General features: G+C 53.0%; 6 protein-coding genes across 7 annotated transcripts; 2 read left to right on the top strand and 4 right to left on the bottom strand.

Annotated features, from left to right (window-relative positions):
• Nucleotides 1–2,018: 2,018 nt before the first annotated feature.
• Nucleotides 2,019–3,791, bottom strand: LMH87_009136 (uncharacterized protein; the record flags this gene model as incomplete). The annotated part of the gene is made up of 1 exon (XM_056202420.1): nucleotides 2,019–3,791. One exon carries the CDS (start codon nucleotides 3,789–3,791, stop codon nucleotides 2,019–2,021), a length of 1,773 nt encoding a protein of 590 aa, XP_056056985.1.
• A 934-nt stretch (nucleotides 3,792–4,725) lies between these two features.
• LMH87_009135 (uncharacterized protein) lies at nucleotides 4,726–6,153 on the top strand (the record flags this gene model as incomplete). The annotated part of the gene is made up of 7 exons (XM_056202419.1): nucleotides 4,726–4,805; nucleotides 4,978–5,278; nucleotides 5,356–5,673; nucleotides 5,729–5,864; nucleotides 5,915–5,923; nucleotides 5,979–6,043; nucleotides 6,091–6,153. The coding sequence occupies 7 exons, from the start codon at nucleotides 4,726–4,728 to the stop codon at nucleotides 6,151–6,153; spliced, it is 972 nt and encodes a 323-aa protein (XP_056056984.1).
• Nucleotides 6,154–9,038: 2,885 nt separating this feature from the next.
• Nucleotides 9,039–9,744, top strand: LMH87_009134 (uncharacterized protein; the record flags this gene model as incomplete). Its single annotated transcript, XM_056202418.1, has 2 exons — nucleotides 9,039–9,312; nucleotides 9,401–9,744. 2 exons carry the CDS (start codon nucleotides 9,039–9,041, stop codon nucleotides 9,742–9,744), a joined length of 618 nt encoding a protein of 205 aa, XP_056056983.1.
• A 417-nt stretch (nucleotides 9,745–10,161) lies between these two features.
• LMH87_009133 (uncharacterized protein) lies at nucleotides 10,162–11,469 on the bottom strand (the record flags this gene model as incomplete). The annotated part of the gene is made up of 2 exons (XM_056202417.1): nucleotides 10,162–11,276; nucleotides 11,367–11,469. The coding sequence occupies 2 exons, from the start codon at nucleotides 11,467–11,469 to the stop codon at nucleotides 10,162–10,164; spliced, it is 1,218 nt and encodes a 405-aa protein (XP_056056982.1).
• Nucleotides 11,470–12,323: 854 nt separating this feature from the next.
• Nucleotides 12,324–12,792, bottom strand: LMH87_009132 (uncharacterized protein; the record flags this gene model as incomplete). 2 transcript variants are annotated; one of them, XM_056202415.1, is made up of 3 exons in its annotated part: nucleotides 12,324–12,463; nucleotides 12,534–12,719; nucleotides 12,777–12,792. In XM_056202415.1, the coding sequence occupies 3 exons, from the start codon at nucleotides 12,790–12,792 to the stop codon at nucleotides 12,324–12,326; spliced, it is 342 nt and encodes a 113-aa protein (XP_056056980.1). The 2 variants fall into 2 exon arrangements, with proteins under 2 accessions (XP_056056980.1, XP_056056981.1); XM_056202416.1 differs by having other exon boundaries at nucleotides 12,534–12,716.
• A 1,579-nt stretch (nucleotides 12,793–14,371) lies between these two features.
• Nucleotides 14,372–16,580, bottom strand: LMH87_009131 (uncharacterized protein; the record flags this gene model as incomplete). Its single annotated transcript, XM_056202412.1, has 3 exons — nucleotides 14,372–14,504; nucleotides 14,564–14,953; nucleotides 15,022–16,580. The coding sequence occupies 3 exons, from the start codon at nucleotides 16,578–16,580 to the stop codon at nucleotides 14,372–14,374; spliced, it is 2,082 nt and encodes a 693-aa protein (XP_056056979.1).
• Nucleotides 16,581–18,114: the final 1,534 nt, after the last annotated feature.

The raw sequence follows: 18,114 nt of genomic DNA, 5'->3' as shown, positions 1-18,114 counted from the left end.
TCATTTGGAGCGGGCAAGGGTCGTATGCCGGCAGACGTTTGCCTTTGGTGGTGCAGGAGGGGATAAATGGAGGCCATCGCGGCCAGAGAGAGAATGTACTCTCAGTATGTGAAGGAGGAAAAGGGGCTCTCGGCAATTGCGTTTGTCCGTGGACCAGATTTGGTGCTGCCGGGCCGTCAAAGGAATCTGCCAGCTGCCAGGACACAGGGACAAGGTGCAGGCTAACTAACTACCTACCAGTACAGGGCCAATGCATCACGGCACAAACAGGCTGTGCAATTACGATTACAGCGTCTTGTTGCTGCTGAAAACAGCGCCTGCCAGCTGCCGATCCGCGCCCAACAGGGACGACCTAATCACGCCCAAGGCACTAGCACGACCTGCACGAGTAATATTCACACCTGCACAGCCAGACTTGGCTTCGTATGGACGGCAACATATGCTCAGTCAGGCCAAGCGCATCCCCAGCCGTTGCGTTATTTCATTAGCAGCGGGCCATTGCGCTGCGCTGCAATTGCTACTCGGCCGACAGACACTCCCACGCCTGCCGCGTCCAGGGGTCCAGCCCAACAACCAAACGCTACCTACCGTTCTCATTCGACGGCAGCGGGCGTCATGATCCGGAGCCATCTGTCAAAAAAAGAAAGCCCAAAATTTGTTCACCGCCCTCGCAAGTGAAAACCTTGCCTGGTGGTGTGTCTTGCCCATCACTTTTGCTTGGATCAGGAGTTATCAATCGGAAAACCTATGTGCCGCTCACAATGGCCAGATTTCCACGTCATCCCGACCCGGGAAATCCTGTAGGGCAAGGAATCATGATTCCATCAACGATGAAAGAGAACGCCATTTTGCATTTCCTTTCCAAAAGAAACCCCGGTCTTTGTTTGCATTCCATTTTTCGCCCTGCAGGAACACTAGCGATCCCTGGCCTTAATACCGCTTATACCGAGCAGACACGTTTAAAGAACCGGATATTAAAATGAAGTGTGGGGGAGAAACGCCAGGCCCGCCCGGTGCCAATAGCAATATAGATGGGCAACTAAGCTCCAAGGATGACGGCACCGCCAAGAATACCATGAAGAAACTAAGAAAGTGGTATAAAAGCCGATTCCTAAAGCGGTATTCTTTGCCCGCAATGCCCGTCAGCGCGCAAAACAGAGCCACGTTGGTTCCAGTTCATGCCAGCTTGTCGTAACCATCACAACAGAGGCAACAACGCAAACTCAATTAATACAAGGTGAAACAACGTTTCTTGCTTGATGACGGACAAACCCGAATGAAATGAGACACAAACAAACCTTATTCCCTCAACTGACAGCGCACCTAGATTGACTCAGTTTTCAGTTCTGTCGCTGGGGTCCGCCCCTTTTTTCTTTGCCTGTGTTGCCTGTCAACCTGTGAAGCATCTTATTAGAATGGAGAACGGAGAACCTTGCCATCTGTAGACCAAACAAGAAAAGCCACCCTTTCATTCATCCCTGTGAGAACCCTGAATTCTCTGCCTATCGGCTTTTGGCCCCCCCTACCTCTCAAGCGGAATTCGTGGAAACCCTCGGCGGCCGCCTTGTACTTTTTTTTTTCTAATAAAAAGGAAGACGTCTAGAACGAATTTGAGTTCATGTCTTGGCAAGCCCTCCCTTGCCAGGATCAGGCCTTCTTCCCAGAGAAACCCGCTCTGCCGAGCCGGCTCACCAACGTAATATTCCGAGCTGCTTGTACCATAAAGCGTGGCTCGCCATAATAAAGGGGGGTGGTTTTCTTCCAATATAGCATGCATTTTGTATTTGCATTATTACAAGGCCGGTAGTGCGATGCGACGGCCTCCACTCAAAACGTTAAACGGGTGGGAACAAGTCCTCAATTATGGATTGCGCTGTCAGCCCATCATATGCGAGTCAAACGTGGCCAATGTATTTGTATAACTTGGTATTAAGCTGTCTTATGCATCTTAAATTTGACCATGTCCGTTGCACCGCTCTGTGATATATCCTCCATGGTGTACTACACAGCTTCGTCGCTTACAGCCGCACAATGTCTCTCGATCGTTCGTTGGCCGTCGCGGCAGGTCGTATGCCGTTCTTGGCCCACCACTCTCGCACTCTTCTCTGCTCTCTCGAATTACGCTGCAGACAAGCTTGAATATCACAGACTTGGAACTCAATGGGCAGGCCGCAGCCGCTCATGCCGGGCAGGAGCCCGCGAGAAAAGCCGCGCAACCACTCCAGCACCGGCGCGTGACCGTACGCCGTTGCCGTCATGACATCTACCTCGTCCACGTATATCCCACCGTCGCCCTTTGCGGTGCGCCAGACCTCGAGCACATCGACATGCCCGTTTTGACAGGCCGTGTTGATCACATTGTCTGCATTGGAGGCGGCTATCTTCGATGAGTGCCACCACTGCAGCACGTCCGCCCGTCCAAGCTGGGCAGCCCATAGCAGAGCACGTCCAGGGCGCAGGACGACAGCGTCGTCTTGCAAGGCCGCATCCTGCCACCATTGGAGAACGGCAATGTGTCCGTTGGCGCTGGCTTGCTCCAGTGATGTTTCGGTGTATCGCAGGGGCATCCCAGACTGCCGCCACCACCAATCCAGTATTTCCACATGGCCGTATCTAGAGGCTCCGTCGACTGCTTCAGCGTCGTACATGTGCCTATCAGTAAACCATTGGCTGTGTTTCCAGTACTGGAGCATCTTGGTGCACGGGAAGAATGACGATACTTTCGTAGGAATCGTGGTTCCGTCAAGGGCTATGAACATCTCGGGTCTGTTGGACTCAATATACTCAAGCGTTTCTATATGTCCGAACCGCAGCAGTACCTTGATGAAGAGCGCGGACAGGTTGTTGTATTCGCCCGGTGCTTCGGACAACATTTTGCATACTTCTGAGCTGGTACCGGTCAGAGCAGTCTTCTCCAACTTGTGCTCGTATACTCTGACGTGATCTAGCTCATCCTTGGGGGACAGCACCCAGGCCCGAGGCCGCGGCAGTGACGTGTAGATACCCAGCGCCTGCGCCAGCTCCCAGTCGTTGGCATGTTCGAGAATCAGGGTCCAGACTTCAGATGGCAGCTGCGGGAGTTGGACTCCTTCTTTGAAGCGCAACGAGATGTTTGGTGTGATGACCCCAGAATCACGGCCCAGGCCCAGTAGATTGGCCCGATTTTGGATGATTCGCAACACCTGATGAAAAGAGTTCCAGCTAGGCACGCGTTTCGCATTGGGCCTTTTTTCATAATGCCACAGAATCGGTTCAAGAACTTGTATCCATTTATCCGAATTACGCAGCTTGTCCAGGTGCTCTCTGGTGGTGTTATTGGACCACATTGGCTTGCTCATGCCTGGCACCAACACGATGCTCTTTTGCGAGCTCCAGCCTCGCAGCACCTCGCCGATCAGAGTATCCGAGATTCCCGCAAGCATCTTGGCAATGCCGTCAGCGTCGAGGGGCAAGCATATGAGAAGATGGGCCCATTCTACCAGGTCAAATGCCTGCTCCCGGTAAAACTCGACATCTTCAGGCCGGTCTGGGGCACCGACCGCAAAGCTCATGTTTTGCATGGCGATGATGGTCTGTGTCATTCGAGGCACAACATCATCAACAACGGCGCGCATTTCGATGTTGGGGCTCTTTGACAAGCGCACAATAAGCGCGTGCGCCCAAGAGGTATCGCGGGGCCCTGTGGCGACGATGAGCAGGTGCAGCTTGGGAGGCACGGACTGCTCATCGAACAGCACGGATTGGGAGGGAAGAGGTAGCTCCGGCGTCGCCGAGCTGGAATCTGTCTCCATGGTGCTTATGTATTCCGGAGAATAAGAGGCATGAGTCAACAAACGTTTCGTTTGGCGAACTGCTGGCGGCGGTGATGACGGGGGAGCGCTGCTGCTGGGGTCGACGATAGCATCTGAGACATGCATTTTTAGCTCTCACATTTCGACGAGGCCCTGGTTTTGTAGTCAAAGAGGCGCTAGGTGTGATTTGCGTGTCCTAGTGACGTTGACAGGGAAGGACAGGTTTTGAGCATGTTGACACCAGTGTTGGTAGTAGCTTTAACCGTTGTGCTACATGGGCGTGGAGGCGGGAAGCTTGTGTTCTCGAGGCAGCCACGTATGCAGTAGCGCCAATGGGGGCTGCACTGTTTCGGCTAGGGCATATTGCAGATACACTGAATGTGTGGTTTTGTTTACTCGAACATACATACATTGATGTATCGGAGCTGTTTTGAGCATGTACAAGAATATCCCCTACCGCTGCAGCTTGACCTGCACATGTGCGGCACGTGACCCTCCAGCGGCAATGGCCTGTCTGGCTTGGGTGGTGAGCCACTGAAGCAACAAGGTACAAGCCACTGTGTGACCACTGTAAAGCCGGCTACGGGTGCTGCTGGCCTAGACTCGGTACGGGGTCCACGGCCCGCCTTTGCAAACATCCGATGCGGCAAAACTCTGACTCTTGACGTGCGCTCTCTGTATATTATATCGCCACGCATCCTCGCAAACGTCAATTCGCATCTACAGGGCTGAGCAAGGTTGCATCTGCTTCTTCTACCGAGCTTGTTCACTCGAGCCAATAGCGCGCCATTACTTGCTCCCTAGTTGCATTAGCATACCACCTCATTCCGGTTCCGTTACCGAGCCGCGACGTGAGAGAAAAAAAATCCCTGCGCCCCGCCAGACCGAGCAAGACAAAAAAGAGAGATAGCCATCTCAAAGCAACACCGATATCATGCTGGACCAAATGGCCAACGAGATTAAGCTTATTTCGGGCACATCCCACCCGCAGCTCAGCCAGCAGGTGGCCAAGCGGTACGTGTATTGCGGTTCCTCTTGATGCCGCGAAACGCGCCTCGATGCACCATGGCCGTGAGCAGGCACATGCAACCATCAGCCTCTTTTGCCAGCCCCAGGACGCACACGCATACCCGGCTTACGCGAGAGAGAAAGAGAGAGTGGATTGCTAACGCGCTATACCCTGCAGCCTTGGCATTGAGATTGCCAACACCATGAGTCTCAACTACTCCAACCAAGAAACCAGTGTTTCGATTGGTGAGTCGGTACGAGACGAGGATGTCTTCATTCTGCAGTCGACGGCTCCCGGCGACGTCAATGACGGGCTTATGGAGCTTCTCATCATGATTCACGCCTGCCGCACCGCCTCGGCCCGCCGCATCACGGCTGTCATTCCCAACTTTCCCTACGCGCGCCAGGACAAGAAGGACAAATCGCGCGCGCCCATCAGTGCCAAGCTGATTGCCAACATGCTGCAAGTGTCTGGCTGCGTAAGTTTTCCGTTGCCTCGTTGTAGTCTAAAAAAAGGAAAGCCAGACGGCTAACCCAGGGTGTGTCTTGTCTGTAGAACCACGTCATCACAATGGATCTCCACGCCTCGCAGATCCAGGGCTTCTTCAACGTCCCCGTGGACAACCTGTACGCCGAGCCGTCGGTGCTGCGTTGGATCAGCGAGAACCTGCAGGTTGACAACTGCGTCATTGTGTCGCCTGATGCGGGTGGCGCGAAGCGCGCCACCTCGATTGCTGACCGTCTCAACACGGCCTTTGCCCTGATCCACAAGGAGCGTCCACGCCCCAACGTCGTCGGCCGCATGGTCCTCGTTGGTGATGTCGAGGACAAGACCGCCATTCTCGTCGACGACATGGCCGATACCTGCGGAACTGTACGTATTCACATTGAGTAAAAGGAAGGCTGCCGTGTGCTAACACTCTGTGTAGCTGGCCAAGGCTGCTGCCACTCTCAACGAGCATGGCGCCAAGGAAGTCTACGCCATTGTCACTCACGGCATTCTGAGCGGCAAGGCCATCGAAATTATCAACCAGTCTTGCCTTTCAGGCGTTGTCGTGACTAACAGTAAGTTGTCCTAGGCTTGAGGTGTGCTGATCAGTGCTAACATATCACAGCTGTCCCTCGTAAGTGGCTGATGTTGAATCGTGCGTAGATGAGCCAAACTCTAACGTTTTCTAGTCGGCGACAAGGCGGAGCGCTGTCCGAAGCTCAAGGTTATTGACGTTTCTGGCACTCTTGCCGAGGTACGTTGCCCAGGCCTAAACCCGCAGACCATTACTGATTGTCGCAGGCCATCCGCCGAACTCACAACGGCGAGTCCGTCTCGTACCTGTTCAACAACGCCCCCGTCTAGACGCTTTTTGAATAATAATTTTTTTATTGAGTTTGGAGTTGATGGTATGTACGGCATGGCCGAGGTACCGTGACAGCTACTAATGATACAGCTAGGGTTTCTTTTCTCTTTCTTTGCGATTTTCACTGATACAACAGCGGTTACGATTCAGCGATGGGACTCTTCAAACGAACGCACCCGAGACCTGGATGAAAGCCGCAAAAAATATGACACGATGAGCCATGGCGGAAAAACGAGGCGTGAGACAGAGATGGACCCTTTTTTTCCTAGTCTTGTTCGCAATCTGTTTCGTTTCGCTACGGGTATGCCACGCAGCAGGCACTCACTAGACAAGTATAGTCCGTACGATTGTTTCTCCAAGTTTGGCTGTGTTTTTTCTACTGCTTTCCTTTAGAGATAATATAGATGTTGAGGACGTTGTCCTTGCGTACATTCATTTAGAGCATGCACGACTGACGGCGAGCGGTCGTGCTGGAGCAGTTATACTTGTGGGTTAGGCGAACTTGTGGTCTATTCCGAATAAAATAAGCATATATGTGCCTGTTTGCTATGTTCTATCGTGATGCTGCTTCAACATGTCGCTCTGGAGCCTAGCTAACCTATAGGTGAGAGTATTACTTTTGACGCGCGACGTCAACACCACGAAAGCAAGTCCTCAAACCTGAGCTTGAATTACAAAAGATAAAAGATAGAAATCCTGCCCGTTGTATACGTTTTAAATGCTTTTTTTTTAGACGAACTACTTTGCATACTCATCAAGTACGGTTATCTAGTGGCGTGGATAATGCCAAACATGGGCAAACCTGCGTAGACTTTCGCCCACCTACATGAACTTGAACATTATTTGCGTAGTAATATAAACACATCCGTCATCGGCCAGGATGAAAAAAATGCTAGAGCACAACAAAACGAATGACCGGTTCCAGAAGCCTTCGCCGTGTCGCAAGCGCCGGGCTAGAGGTTGTCATGTGGCTTCGGCCGTATGTGGCACACCAGCCAACCAGGTCTCTGGGACCAAGATGGTTCAGCAAAAAAGGCCCTCCAGCCAGCGAGCGACTCGAGAAAGAGTGCGTGGCTGGCGTCGCGGTGTGGTGGTGTGGTTGCAGCCAAGCAGGCCCCGTCCGCGTGACGACTCTCTCACCTCTACTGCCCCTTTGGGAGGCGCCGGAAGAAGAGCTGTCTTGATGCAGGTCAGCACAGGCTGCCACTGACGCACCGGGTACGGGTAGCTGCGGTTGGCATGTACCTATGCATGGCAAGGTATGCGCCTCGTAATTAACAATAGTTTATGCAGTCATGACCCGTGCCTAGACCCGGTCGGTGTGTGTGTGTGTGTGTGTGCGACTTGGAAAGTTGGAAGCGTAGCCCAGGATCTGCTTTCTCATCTGAGATGCGGGCGGGTTTCCGGAGAGAGGGGGGAGATGTCTTGTATTGCGGGCTGGACGGTCAGCGTCGCACTCTCGACCATTGAGCTTCATCTATACGTAAAATACATTCCATCATTGATGAAGATGACCATATCGATCAATGCCAGTAATTTTTGAATTTTTTTCTTTACGACACATTGCCTTGGGGTCTGGGCTGAAGAGGCACAGCACTAAGAAAAAAACTCTGCCCCACCATCGTCAGTGTGGAGAAGAAGACGCGGACGACTTTTCGCTCTGACAAGGAAAAAAAAAAAAACACCAAAAGATTTCATGATCCATGGGATCAATTGCCCACCATCAGACCCCCAAAACTCGTCTCGGCGGCCGCTTCGGAAATCTGTACCATAGAAATCGACCAAAAGTAGCCTATCTTTGGCAATCGAGTTTCGCATTCACTTTAAGATTCCAAGCGCCAAAAACAACCGCCATTCAGCGGAATAAGGGCGTCGTTGCGAGGGTTGGTTGGTTGGCCGCTTTCGCCCTCATTCTTGATGCCCTTGTCGACGGATTGTCAGTCGGCGTGATCAAGCAAGGCGCACCCGGACGGAGTAGTTGCAGCGCAGGGCTACGCACAGTGCGCCCACGGCGGGGACTGTGCCGGAGTAGTGGTCGCTGCGGATGGCCGTCCTAGATAAGGACTGGCCTCTGCTTCGTAGGATTAGAGACGAAGAGTCATTGACCTTGCAGATTCGCTAATCTGTAGAAGATGATGTTTCCAGTATTTTCAACACTTGGACCAGGAATCCTCGGTTCCCTCAAACGCACCTCCAACTACACAGTGCGCCGCCCCGGACTCGTCCTCACCAACGGCGCCTCCGCGGTCCGGCTACCGGGGGGGCGCTTCCATGTATTACTTGACCCCAGCCAACTGTGTGCCCAGATTCCTCCGCCGCCGCCGCCCGCCGAGCCTGCCTAGCTGGTGCTTGGCCTTTGCTCGTTGCTCGTTCCCAGTCTCTTCTCTCTCTTTTTACTACCACTGTTCCCAAGCTCTCAATCGCTCTTCTCCCGGAGCCAACAATCAAGACCACGAGGCTTCCACATCCCCAATCACAAACACCGCCCCCCACCGCCCGTTACTAACCGACACATCCTAGTTTCAAAACAGCAAGTAAATACACTCCTTCTCCAGAATTGTTTTTTTAGGATGGGAGGGGGCCCTGATCCGCTCTCTTACAGGTCAGCGGGGCCGTTTTCCGTAACTTGTAGTCTGTAGTTCGGTAGTACCCCAGGCACCCAGCTTTTAGTCCAAGAACTACAAGTAGACGCATCCTCAACCACCTTTTGCCTTTTTCACTACCGCACAAACCTACTTGCTCTTCTCTCCCTCTCCAAACATTCTCTTACTATACCTTGCCTCTCGTCTACCAGCAATCCATCCGCAGATCACAGCAAGCTCTAGTGCAGTCCTGCAAAAACCCTTTGTAAAACACCAACAAACTCACACACATACCCTTCGCCATGGCCGCCGAAGCAGCTTCCTCCCAGGCCCAGGCCGGCCCGTCCAAGTCGGCTCCCCTCCAGCAAGAGGGCCCTGCCCGCTACTGGGCCCGCGACGGCTTCTTCCTCAGCACCGACAAGACCTTTCTCGACCCCTTTGCCGTCAACGAAATCTTTGACACGGACCTCATGTGGTGGAACGACCCCCTCGACATTGACCAGATGCGCAAGATGCTCTCCAACTGCATGACCCTGGCCATCTACTCTGTGCCCGACACGGCCGCCGAGATGAAGAGTAAGACCCCCGTTCTGTTTCCCAAAACCCAAGATTTCCTGAAAACCCCCTCTTCCCCCAGATCGCGGCTGACAGAGAGACAAAAAAGGCAACGGTGGCCTCCCCCGCGAAACGTCCGGCCCCAACTGCAAACTCGCCGGCCTGTGCCGCGTGGTCACCGACTACGTCACCTTTGCCTACCTCACCGACGTCTTCATCCTCGAGGACTACCAGCGCCGCGGCCTCGCCTCGTGGATGATGCGCGCCCTCAAGGAGGTCGTCGACGGCTGGCCCAACCTGCGCGGCCTCGTCCTCATGACCCACGACTCGGCCGCGGCGCGCATGTACCAGCGTGAGCTTGGCGCCCTCGGCTTCGACGAGGGGCCCTCGGCCGGTCTTGTCGTGCTCGAGATGCCCGGCAACGGTGTCAAGGACGTTCCCGAGGACCACTAAGCGACGCCTCCAGGTTTCAACGGCAAAATCGGAACTCTATTCCACAGCATACTTCATGAGCTCATGCCTTTTCTTTATTCGTCACGTCTGGCTACGCAAAGTAGTCCGCACCCTCTCAATGCTGGTTCTCGAATATGGTAGTGTACCTCGAGGCCAGCCTTGCCCAATCTCATTCGCCCTTTCATTTTCATATTTTAAATCTCTGCGGGCTTGCGCCTCATTCCGTCTTGCTAGACTCGGGGAAAGATTTCAAGAGTCTATTCATGTGTTTCATTGTTCTGGATTCGACGAATGCGCTCTCGACTTCAAAACACCCCTCTGCAAGGCAAAAGAAAATTGTAGCAGGAGTAGTAATTTCGGGTATATCTTGGGGTGTCTATTTGTTTATATGATTTCTTCTTCTTCTTCTTTTATAGTTTATCTAGCGGCCTTGGACAGGGCAGCCCGCATCTCAATCGCTCGCTTATACGGCGGCGCAATCGGCGGCTGCACCGGATCCAGGGAGACATAGTCCTCGGGCAGCGTGTAGGAAGCGTCCGAGTCAAACGCGGACAAGTCGCCGCACGCAATAAACGGAGCAATCCAGCGCTTACTCGGGTCCGTCGTCGCCGTACGCATCGTGTCCGTCGCCTCGTCGTCGCCGTCATCATACACGGGTCTCTCCTCCACCGCATCGTAGTCGAGCCCGTGTCCGCAGCCGCCCACCGCGCAATCCCACGTCGCCCTGGCCGCATCCTGCATCCTGCCCGCCGCCACTACGGGCATCTGCCGCTGGCGCGCCTCGACCATGGTGTTCAGCCGCTCCCCGACGCCCAGCGGCTCCTCGAGGCTCGCGCGGAACCCGGGCGGCGGCCTGAAATTCACGCACACGATAAAGGCCTCGACGCTGCTCGCGCGGCTGCTCCGCGGCTTCGCGACGACGACCTTTTCAAAGAAGATCTTGAGCTGCGCGTACAGCACGTCGACGTTGCGCCCGCGGAAGATCTTGGCCACGAACTTGCCGCCCGGCTTGAGCACGCACAGCGCCAGGTTGAGCGCCGCGAAGAGCAGCTGCGACTGCACGTAGATGTCGAGGTCGTGCAGGCCCGTCACGTCGGGCGCGCCGTCGCTCAGCACCAGGTCCACGGGGGTAGTCGCCTTGCCGTCGCCGCCGTCGCGCGCATAGTCCGGGTCCAGCGCGGACAGCAGCAGCGGGACCGTGGCGGGATGGGTAATGTCGGCGCGCAGCGTCGTGATGCCCGCCAGCGGCGCAATGGGCTGCAGGTCAATCGACACAATCTTGACGTCGTCGCGGGGCTTCGAGGCGGCGTGCTGCGCGGCGAGGTTGCGGCGCAGCTCGCTCTGGGTTTGTTCGTCGGAGTCGGAGGGGAGCACGCCGAGCATCTGCTGCCGCAGACGGGCCTCGCGGTCCTGCCACGCGGCGCGGCCGAATTTCTCGCCCTTGATGAGGACGCGCGAGAGCACCTGCGACCAGGATCCGGGTGCGGCGCAGAGGTCGACGACGCGAGAGACGTTGGCAAACAGGTCGAATTCTGTGAATTAAAAAAAGAAAAAGTTAGCTGAAATGTAGTCTCAATGGCGGCGCACTGGAGGGGTGGTGCCGGCGGTGGTGGTGGACGCACCCTCGTCGAGCTGCAGCAGCTTAAAGGCGCTGCGGGCTCGCCAGCCTTGCTCCTTGGCTAGGCGGTAGTAGGCATCACGCTTGTCTTTGGACGATTTGCCCATGGCTGCGTTTGCGCCGCTTCTGAGTGATGTGCTGCGGAACTGGGATGAGAGGGATGATTGTCTGGTGGTTCATTTTTTTTTCTGGCGATGCCCCGCGATGGACGACCAACCCCACGCCGGTAAGAGCACATGGTAAAGCCTAAGTTCTAACCACCTTTGGTCTTAAGCCTAGTATCCCACTTTTCTTAAAGATATCAAGTAATTTTTTTATGTATAGCCTAATTAATTGAAAGTGAAAGACGATGGCTTTTTAGGTCCTATTTCACCGTTACCGACGTAACTGGTTAGGGCGTTGTAACAACAGAACGACGCAATTCAATCCGATTTTATTGACGGCTCTCCCGTCCTGCGCATTGGTGCCGGCCATCAAATTAATTTGTTACGGCTCAGCCAGGGCATTCTGACTCGTTTCAATACCAGCCCCTGTATATCTGATCAAATATGGCGCCCAATACCGAGTGTCCGGACAGGGTACAGACTACTTGTCACGGATTAGAGTAGGGCGGCTGAGCCTACGAGGAATCTCCTTGCCCCTTGTTGAGACAATCCGAAGAGAAATCGCTTGTTATCGTCGTTTCGAGTCGGCGAATCTATGATTTGTGACTTATGATAATAATTTGGGAGACTTGAGTATCGTCTTATGTCACCGGCTGAATTGACATGGTTGGTACCGAGGTGTCACGATGTGTATCATACGCGGTTCTTTGGTTGTTGAATCTTTGTTATTTTTCTCAGTCTAGCTATAGATGGCGTACGCCTGAACTGATGCTGAGGTCTCTTGACGCGAGAGTTGTCTTATACAACAAGTCGCTCTTTGTTGGAATCGTCGCCAGGAGCAACAGTAGAGGTTTAATTTACCACAAGTATGCCACTTTGTGAAGCAGTCCCATATCTTTAGGATCAAATTTAAGTTTGCCTTGCATTCCTGCCATCTGAGCATTGAGCTTCTTGTTGTGTATTTTCATAAAATCTTCGTCAGAGACAGTTATAGTCACTATTCGGTAGAGAACCACCAGTATTAGTATGTTGAGGAACACGAGACAATACTAGCAGTGGAAACATACTGTCGCGACTCTCGCTTGCAGGCTTAGAAATTGTGCCCGTCTGCTTGAGATCGACAGACCAAGATTCACTACCGATGTTGAAAGCGATGACGGCGTTGATTCTGCTGATAAGTGCGGTGCGATCCTCCTCGTTGGCAAGGCGAGACTCAACGCATTTGAGGGCTTGAGAGGAGTCGGCCTGGTCTGCTATAAATACCATTTAGTGTTGGCTGGCTTGATGACGGCATTGATATGAGTACGTACTGTTTTGGGAAGACATTTTGTTGATGGTAGCAGAGTATAATGTTCTCTATCCAAGTAGGTCAGAGGTAGGACCAGAGAGACGGCGCTGTATATTTATGTAAAAATATCCCAGTATAGATAGCCTGCGGCACGTCTTACTGTGGCCTGTTTTACTGTGACGTACTTTGCTGTGACATGTCTTACTGTTATCTCGCTTTGCTGTGTCTTACCGTACTGTGTCTCGCCATGTCACATTTTACTGTTGTGTCTCTCTCTGCGTCATCTCCAAACTGGATTTTGGCGCAATCCATGAATCACGGACGGACACTTGTTCAGGGCCTAGCCCGCTCAGCTAACACCTAATTGAATCTTGTCTCGATAGTTGTTATCCTTTTGGCAGTGCGAAGCCTACACTTTTGTACTCTACAAGGATGTTAACAAACGAGAAGTCGTATCTAAGAAGGGACCTACGTTCTGCAGCGATCTACACCTAAGTCAAAGTAGCAGGCAATTCAATAAATACAGCACACTACCGCGCTACAGGGATTATTTGCACTAGAAAGCCGTACTCTCTGGTACATCTAAAGAGTGGATAGAGTGACCTAGGTGTAGGCTTCGCACAGCCAAAGGGATACAACCTACCCTTGTAGAGTCTAAATAGGAAATCCAGAACAGGACGAGCATAGGGCAGACACCACCATCGCTGGATAATAGCACGACTTAATCATTGTCAAACCAAGTATGGGAATCTAACAGGATAAACCCTCTAAACTTGTCGAGACGGCTTGTCAAGATTAAGTAGTACCAGTAGTGGAAACAGAGCGCCTCTCTATTAGGAGCTGATTAACGTGTGTAGATATTTTCATTGGTGCGAGACATAGTACGTCACGGCAAGACACGCCACAGTAAGACGTCACACCACAAAATATCAAGAGACAAAGTACTTCGTAGAGCTGTTCTAATTCTTGCCCTGGCCCCGTAGCTTCGTGGAGTAATTCACTTGCGATGTCCCAAAGACCGTCGTTCAGGAAAGCTCACCAGTATCAAACTGGTCGTGAGATTCGTTCGACGGCAGGATTGCAGCTCAACTAGTAGAGAATCATCCTCTACGGTAAAACTTTTCCGACCGTATACTCGGCTTTGTGGTCATCTCTCTTGCTGACGGCTGCAAACAGAAGAAGCTAGCGCTTGTTAGAACTACAGCTGATTGGTGGTAACCCCATCAATAGTCGCGCATTTCAAGAGGGCAGTTTGTAACTACCCCTCGCCGAACGATGCTGCCAACCCATTGCTATAATCCCAACCATTATCGCTCCTATCGGGAAATTCAATTCTCTCTTAATGAACGCGCCACGATCCGAGAATACTCTACTACTTCCCCCGAGCGCCAATGTTGGTAAATCAGTCTAGGTGTAATATCACAACGAAGCTTGGTTCTGAGCATTTGCAGTGTCAACCATGACCAGAAGCCTGATCTATGCTATTATGCCATAACGACAAACTCAGTCAGATGGAACCTCACCACGGAATCTCATGTCTTGTCACTGGAACGATTACCAGAGAGAAAAACCAAGGGAGCGTCGATAATATTGATTGCTTGTATAAAACATGGCAATTTACAAATTCTTGGCCACTCTGTCGTAGAATACCTTGAGGGCCCCATGGATCACAGCCTTTACCTGGGCTGCACTCAACTTTTCCCTGCGGTCAAACGTGTACAGACCATTTGCTTCCTGCTCGATATCCGTCCTGTTGATCGTTGTTAGCTCGCACAATGTACCACATATATTGTAAAAGAAAACACCCACAGCTGAGTATACACAAAAGCACAGCAGTGGCCGCCTTCCACGACACCCCGCATCAGTCGCTCGATGCGCTTCAGCAACTCCTCTGGGTTCTGCGCTGTGGTGTAGCCCCAGTCCCGATCGTCCTCGCTTGCCTTTGCGGCAGCAATGTTGACGCCGCCAAACTCGGTGCACATGATGGGCCTGCCGTCGCTGTGCTTGGCGCCGGGGTCTCGCCCCGGCATCTCGGGGACAAATACATCCCTGTCTGCCTTTTTGCCGAGAATCAGGCGCAGATCCGCGCACGTCTTGGCCAGCTCCGGCCCGTCGCTGTAGTCGTGGAACGTGGTGAGGTCAGTCTCGACGTGCTGCCAGCCGCAGTTGTCGTTGATGGGCCGCGTCGGGTCCAACGATCTGGTGCACTGTTAGCCGCACGGTGCCACCAACATATCTCATCGGGGACAAAAAGCTTGGTCGCCTACTTGGTAAGGTAGTATAGTGCGCGTATGTGGTTTCGCTGCTGCACATTGTCGTGGAGCGCGGGGTAGCCCCAGCTCTCGTTGACGGGGGTCCACGTCACGACCGAGGGGTGGTTGATGACCAGCTTGACAGCCTCTGTCCATTCCTCATTGAACCGCTCCACGTACTCGCTGCTGAATTTGTACGCGCTGGCCATTTCGCCCCAGACCAGGAAGCCCAGCTTGTCGGCCCAGTGGTAAAAGACGGGGTCCTCGACCTTTTGGTGCTTTCGGCAGCCGTTGAAGCCCATGCGCTTGGCGTGCTCAATGTCCTGCCTGAGGGCGTCGGCCGACGGCGGCGTCATGAACGTCTCAGGCCAGTAGCCTTGGTCCAGGACCAGTGCCTGGAAGTACGGTTTGCCGTTGAGCTTCCATGTGCCGTCTGACCACTCGATGGATCGCATACCAACATGTGTCTCGGCCAGGTCGACGAGATCACCGTTCGCGTTGTAGAGCCTGATGCTAAGGCCGTAGAGCAGTGGGTTCTCCGGAGACCACACAAGCATGTTGCTGTTCAACTTGCCACTTACTTCTCCAGAAGGCTCCTGGTACTTCTCAACAGAGCTCCCGGGAAGTTTCATGTCTAAATCGATCTCAACCGAACTAGTTTCCTTTGGCAGCGTCTTCCTGGCTGACATGGAGACGAGTTGCCCTTTGTGCCAGGCCTTTAGTTCAACATCTAGCTTCTCGCCCGCCTTGCGTCCGAGGACGCCAATGGTGGCGTGCAACATCCCCTCTTTGATGTCATTCGAGCGCAGCACAGTGCCCTGGGAGCTATCCGCGATACGGGCGCGAGGGACAACTTCCGTCCACACATTCTGCCAGATGCCGCCAGACGGCGTGTAAAAGATGCTCTCAGGCTTGGCGCCCCAGTACTGCTTACCGCGTGGCTGCGTGAGGTCGTAGGCAGAATCGTACACGCGCAGGGTGACTCGATGGGAGGCTTGACCAGGCGCGCAGTTGAGCGCATCGGTAATGTCGACGTCAAATGGGACGTGACCGCCGCGATGCTGCCGACAGAAACGGCCGTTGACCCATACGGTTGCTTGGTAGTCAACGGCGCCAAATCGGAGCAAGACTGAGTCTCGACGGTCTCGGTCGTTAGTGTCGCGTAGGTCCTTGATCTCACGCTCGTACCAGAACACCTCGTGCACTCCTCGCTCGTTGATGCCCGAGGCCGGCGACTGGAATACAAAAGGCACCTGGATAGTAGTCTTTGCGTTCTCAGATGTACCAGATGTTTTATGAAGCGTGTTTTCACTGAGGCGCTCCTGCGTTCCAGATACGATGCTCTGCGTGACGCGATCGCCAACCTCATCGAACTCCAGGGTATCGTCGTCATGACTAGCACTGGTCGACAGCGTCACAGAAGCAGGGAGGCCATGGAGATGCCACTTTGCATCAAGACCGACGTCCTCATCGTCGAATAAAAAGTCCCAAGGCCCGTTCAGGGACTCCCATCGCAAACCCCGGCGCGAAAAGTCTGGGCGAGGATACGTCGTGAGGTCTGGCGGTGACGTCATGTCGGCGACTCGGCGATCTGAACAGTCGAAGGCGTAAGGATGACGCGAAAGTGGTTTCTCGTCCTCCTAGATGCAGAAGATGCATTGCGCAGTCCAAATACGATGGGAAATGGACGTGGCACTTCGTCGAGCCGCACATCACTAGCGGGCTGCCAATCATGGCCGGCGCACGCTGCATTCAATGGAGTAGGTTCACGTGCGGCTTAGCCAGAAGATTGGAGATGGTGTTTGGATTCCCGACATGCAGGTGCCATATCTCGGATTCGCTGGGGAATCTGGTAATTTTCAAGGCAAAAGCTAGTACTCGGATTGCATTGGTGGGCGTGGCGAGTGTTGAATTATTCCCAACGGCGCTGAGCTATAAGTGTGTGTGGAACATGATATGATGTTGAAAATCGGCATTACTACCAGCGCATGCATGTCTATTACGATTTTTCTGCATCTTTTGCAGCGAAAACGCAATAAAGAAACTGGAGACTTATATCAACGATGTCTTATTACCCATTCTGCTGTACCTACGATGCAACGGTGGGTGGCCTACAGCCGGCACGACTGAGTCGAAGCTGATGCAGGTTACGTTGCAAGCATACGAGACAGGAATTTTGATGACTTGGCCCATATGTAGGACCATACATTGGAATATTTTTAATTGATAATCGCAACCGGAAACTGCATAGCTATGACCCCGCTAGATGCCTCCGCGGCGCAACAAACTCCTCAAATGTGTGACAAAAAAAAGACGCCGCTCAAAGTAGTGGAAGCATCAGCTTATTATTTCTTAAACTATCAATATTTCCCCATCTTCTTATTTTTATTATTCTTCCTGTTTCCTCCTGCATCTCCTTATTTACGTCATCTTTCTTATTTTTCTCTAGTTTCCTTCTTTTATAGTGGCTAAGAGGCGCCGGCCTTTTTTTTGCCACCCCCCAGCTCCTAAGGTACATGGCAAAACACACCACTTTCATCCAGTGGTGATGTCAAAACTTTCGGCAAACCCCAATGTGGCAATTCGCAAGCTTCCAGATGGATCCTGACACATGACACGGCAGCAGCAATACGTGCATGACTGCTGAGTGCTACAAAGTGTGTAACACAGCAGAGGTGCCTGCGACATGCACCACCCGTTCATAACGTGGTGTCTTGTAATGTACCCAAAGAGAAGAAAGTACACCGGCATTCTGTCTTGCGCAATTCCCAGGTACAACGTGATATGAAAGACAGTGGCAATTGACAGGACCACGACGGACTTGCATTGTTTGCGAAGTACGGACTAGAAGAAGAAAAACTTGCGACGGGAGACATGTACATGGGCAGTGCTAGGCCTCGCATCATTTCGCGAATGCGACTGAAGTGAGAATATCTTGTATGCGTTCTTCACGAGCTGACATGAGCAGGCTGAAGGCAGCTGAGGTGAATACCGTTCGACCGGCGGACACGAGAGGATCGTTTGCTCTCTTGTGACCGATGGAGACTTATTACCAGCGCGCACCCTGGCCCGGTCTGCATGGCTGCGGGCTGCGCTCAAGTTTGTGCG

The sequence above is a fragment of the Akanthomyces muscarius genome, assembly GCF_028009165.1.
Source record: "Akanthomyces muscarius strain Ve6 chromosome Unknown contig_18, whole genome shotgun sequence".
NCBI lineage: Eukaryota > Fungi > Ascomycota > Sordariomycetes > Hypocreales > Cordycipitaceae > Akanthomyces > Akanthomyces muscarius.
Note: the sequence above shows the minus strand (reverse complement) of the source record. Positions and strands in the feature narration are given on the sequence as shown.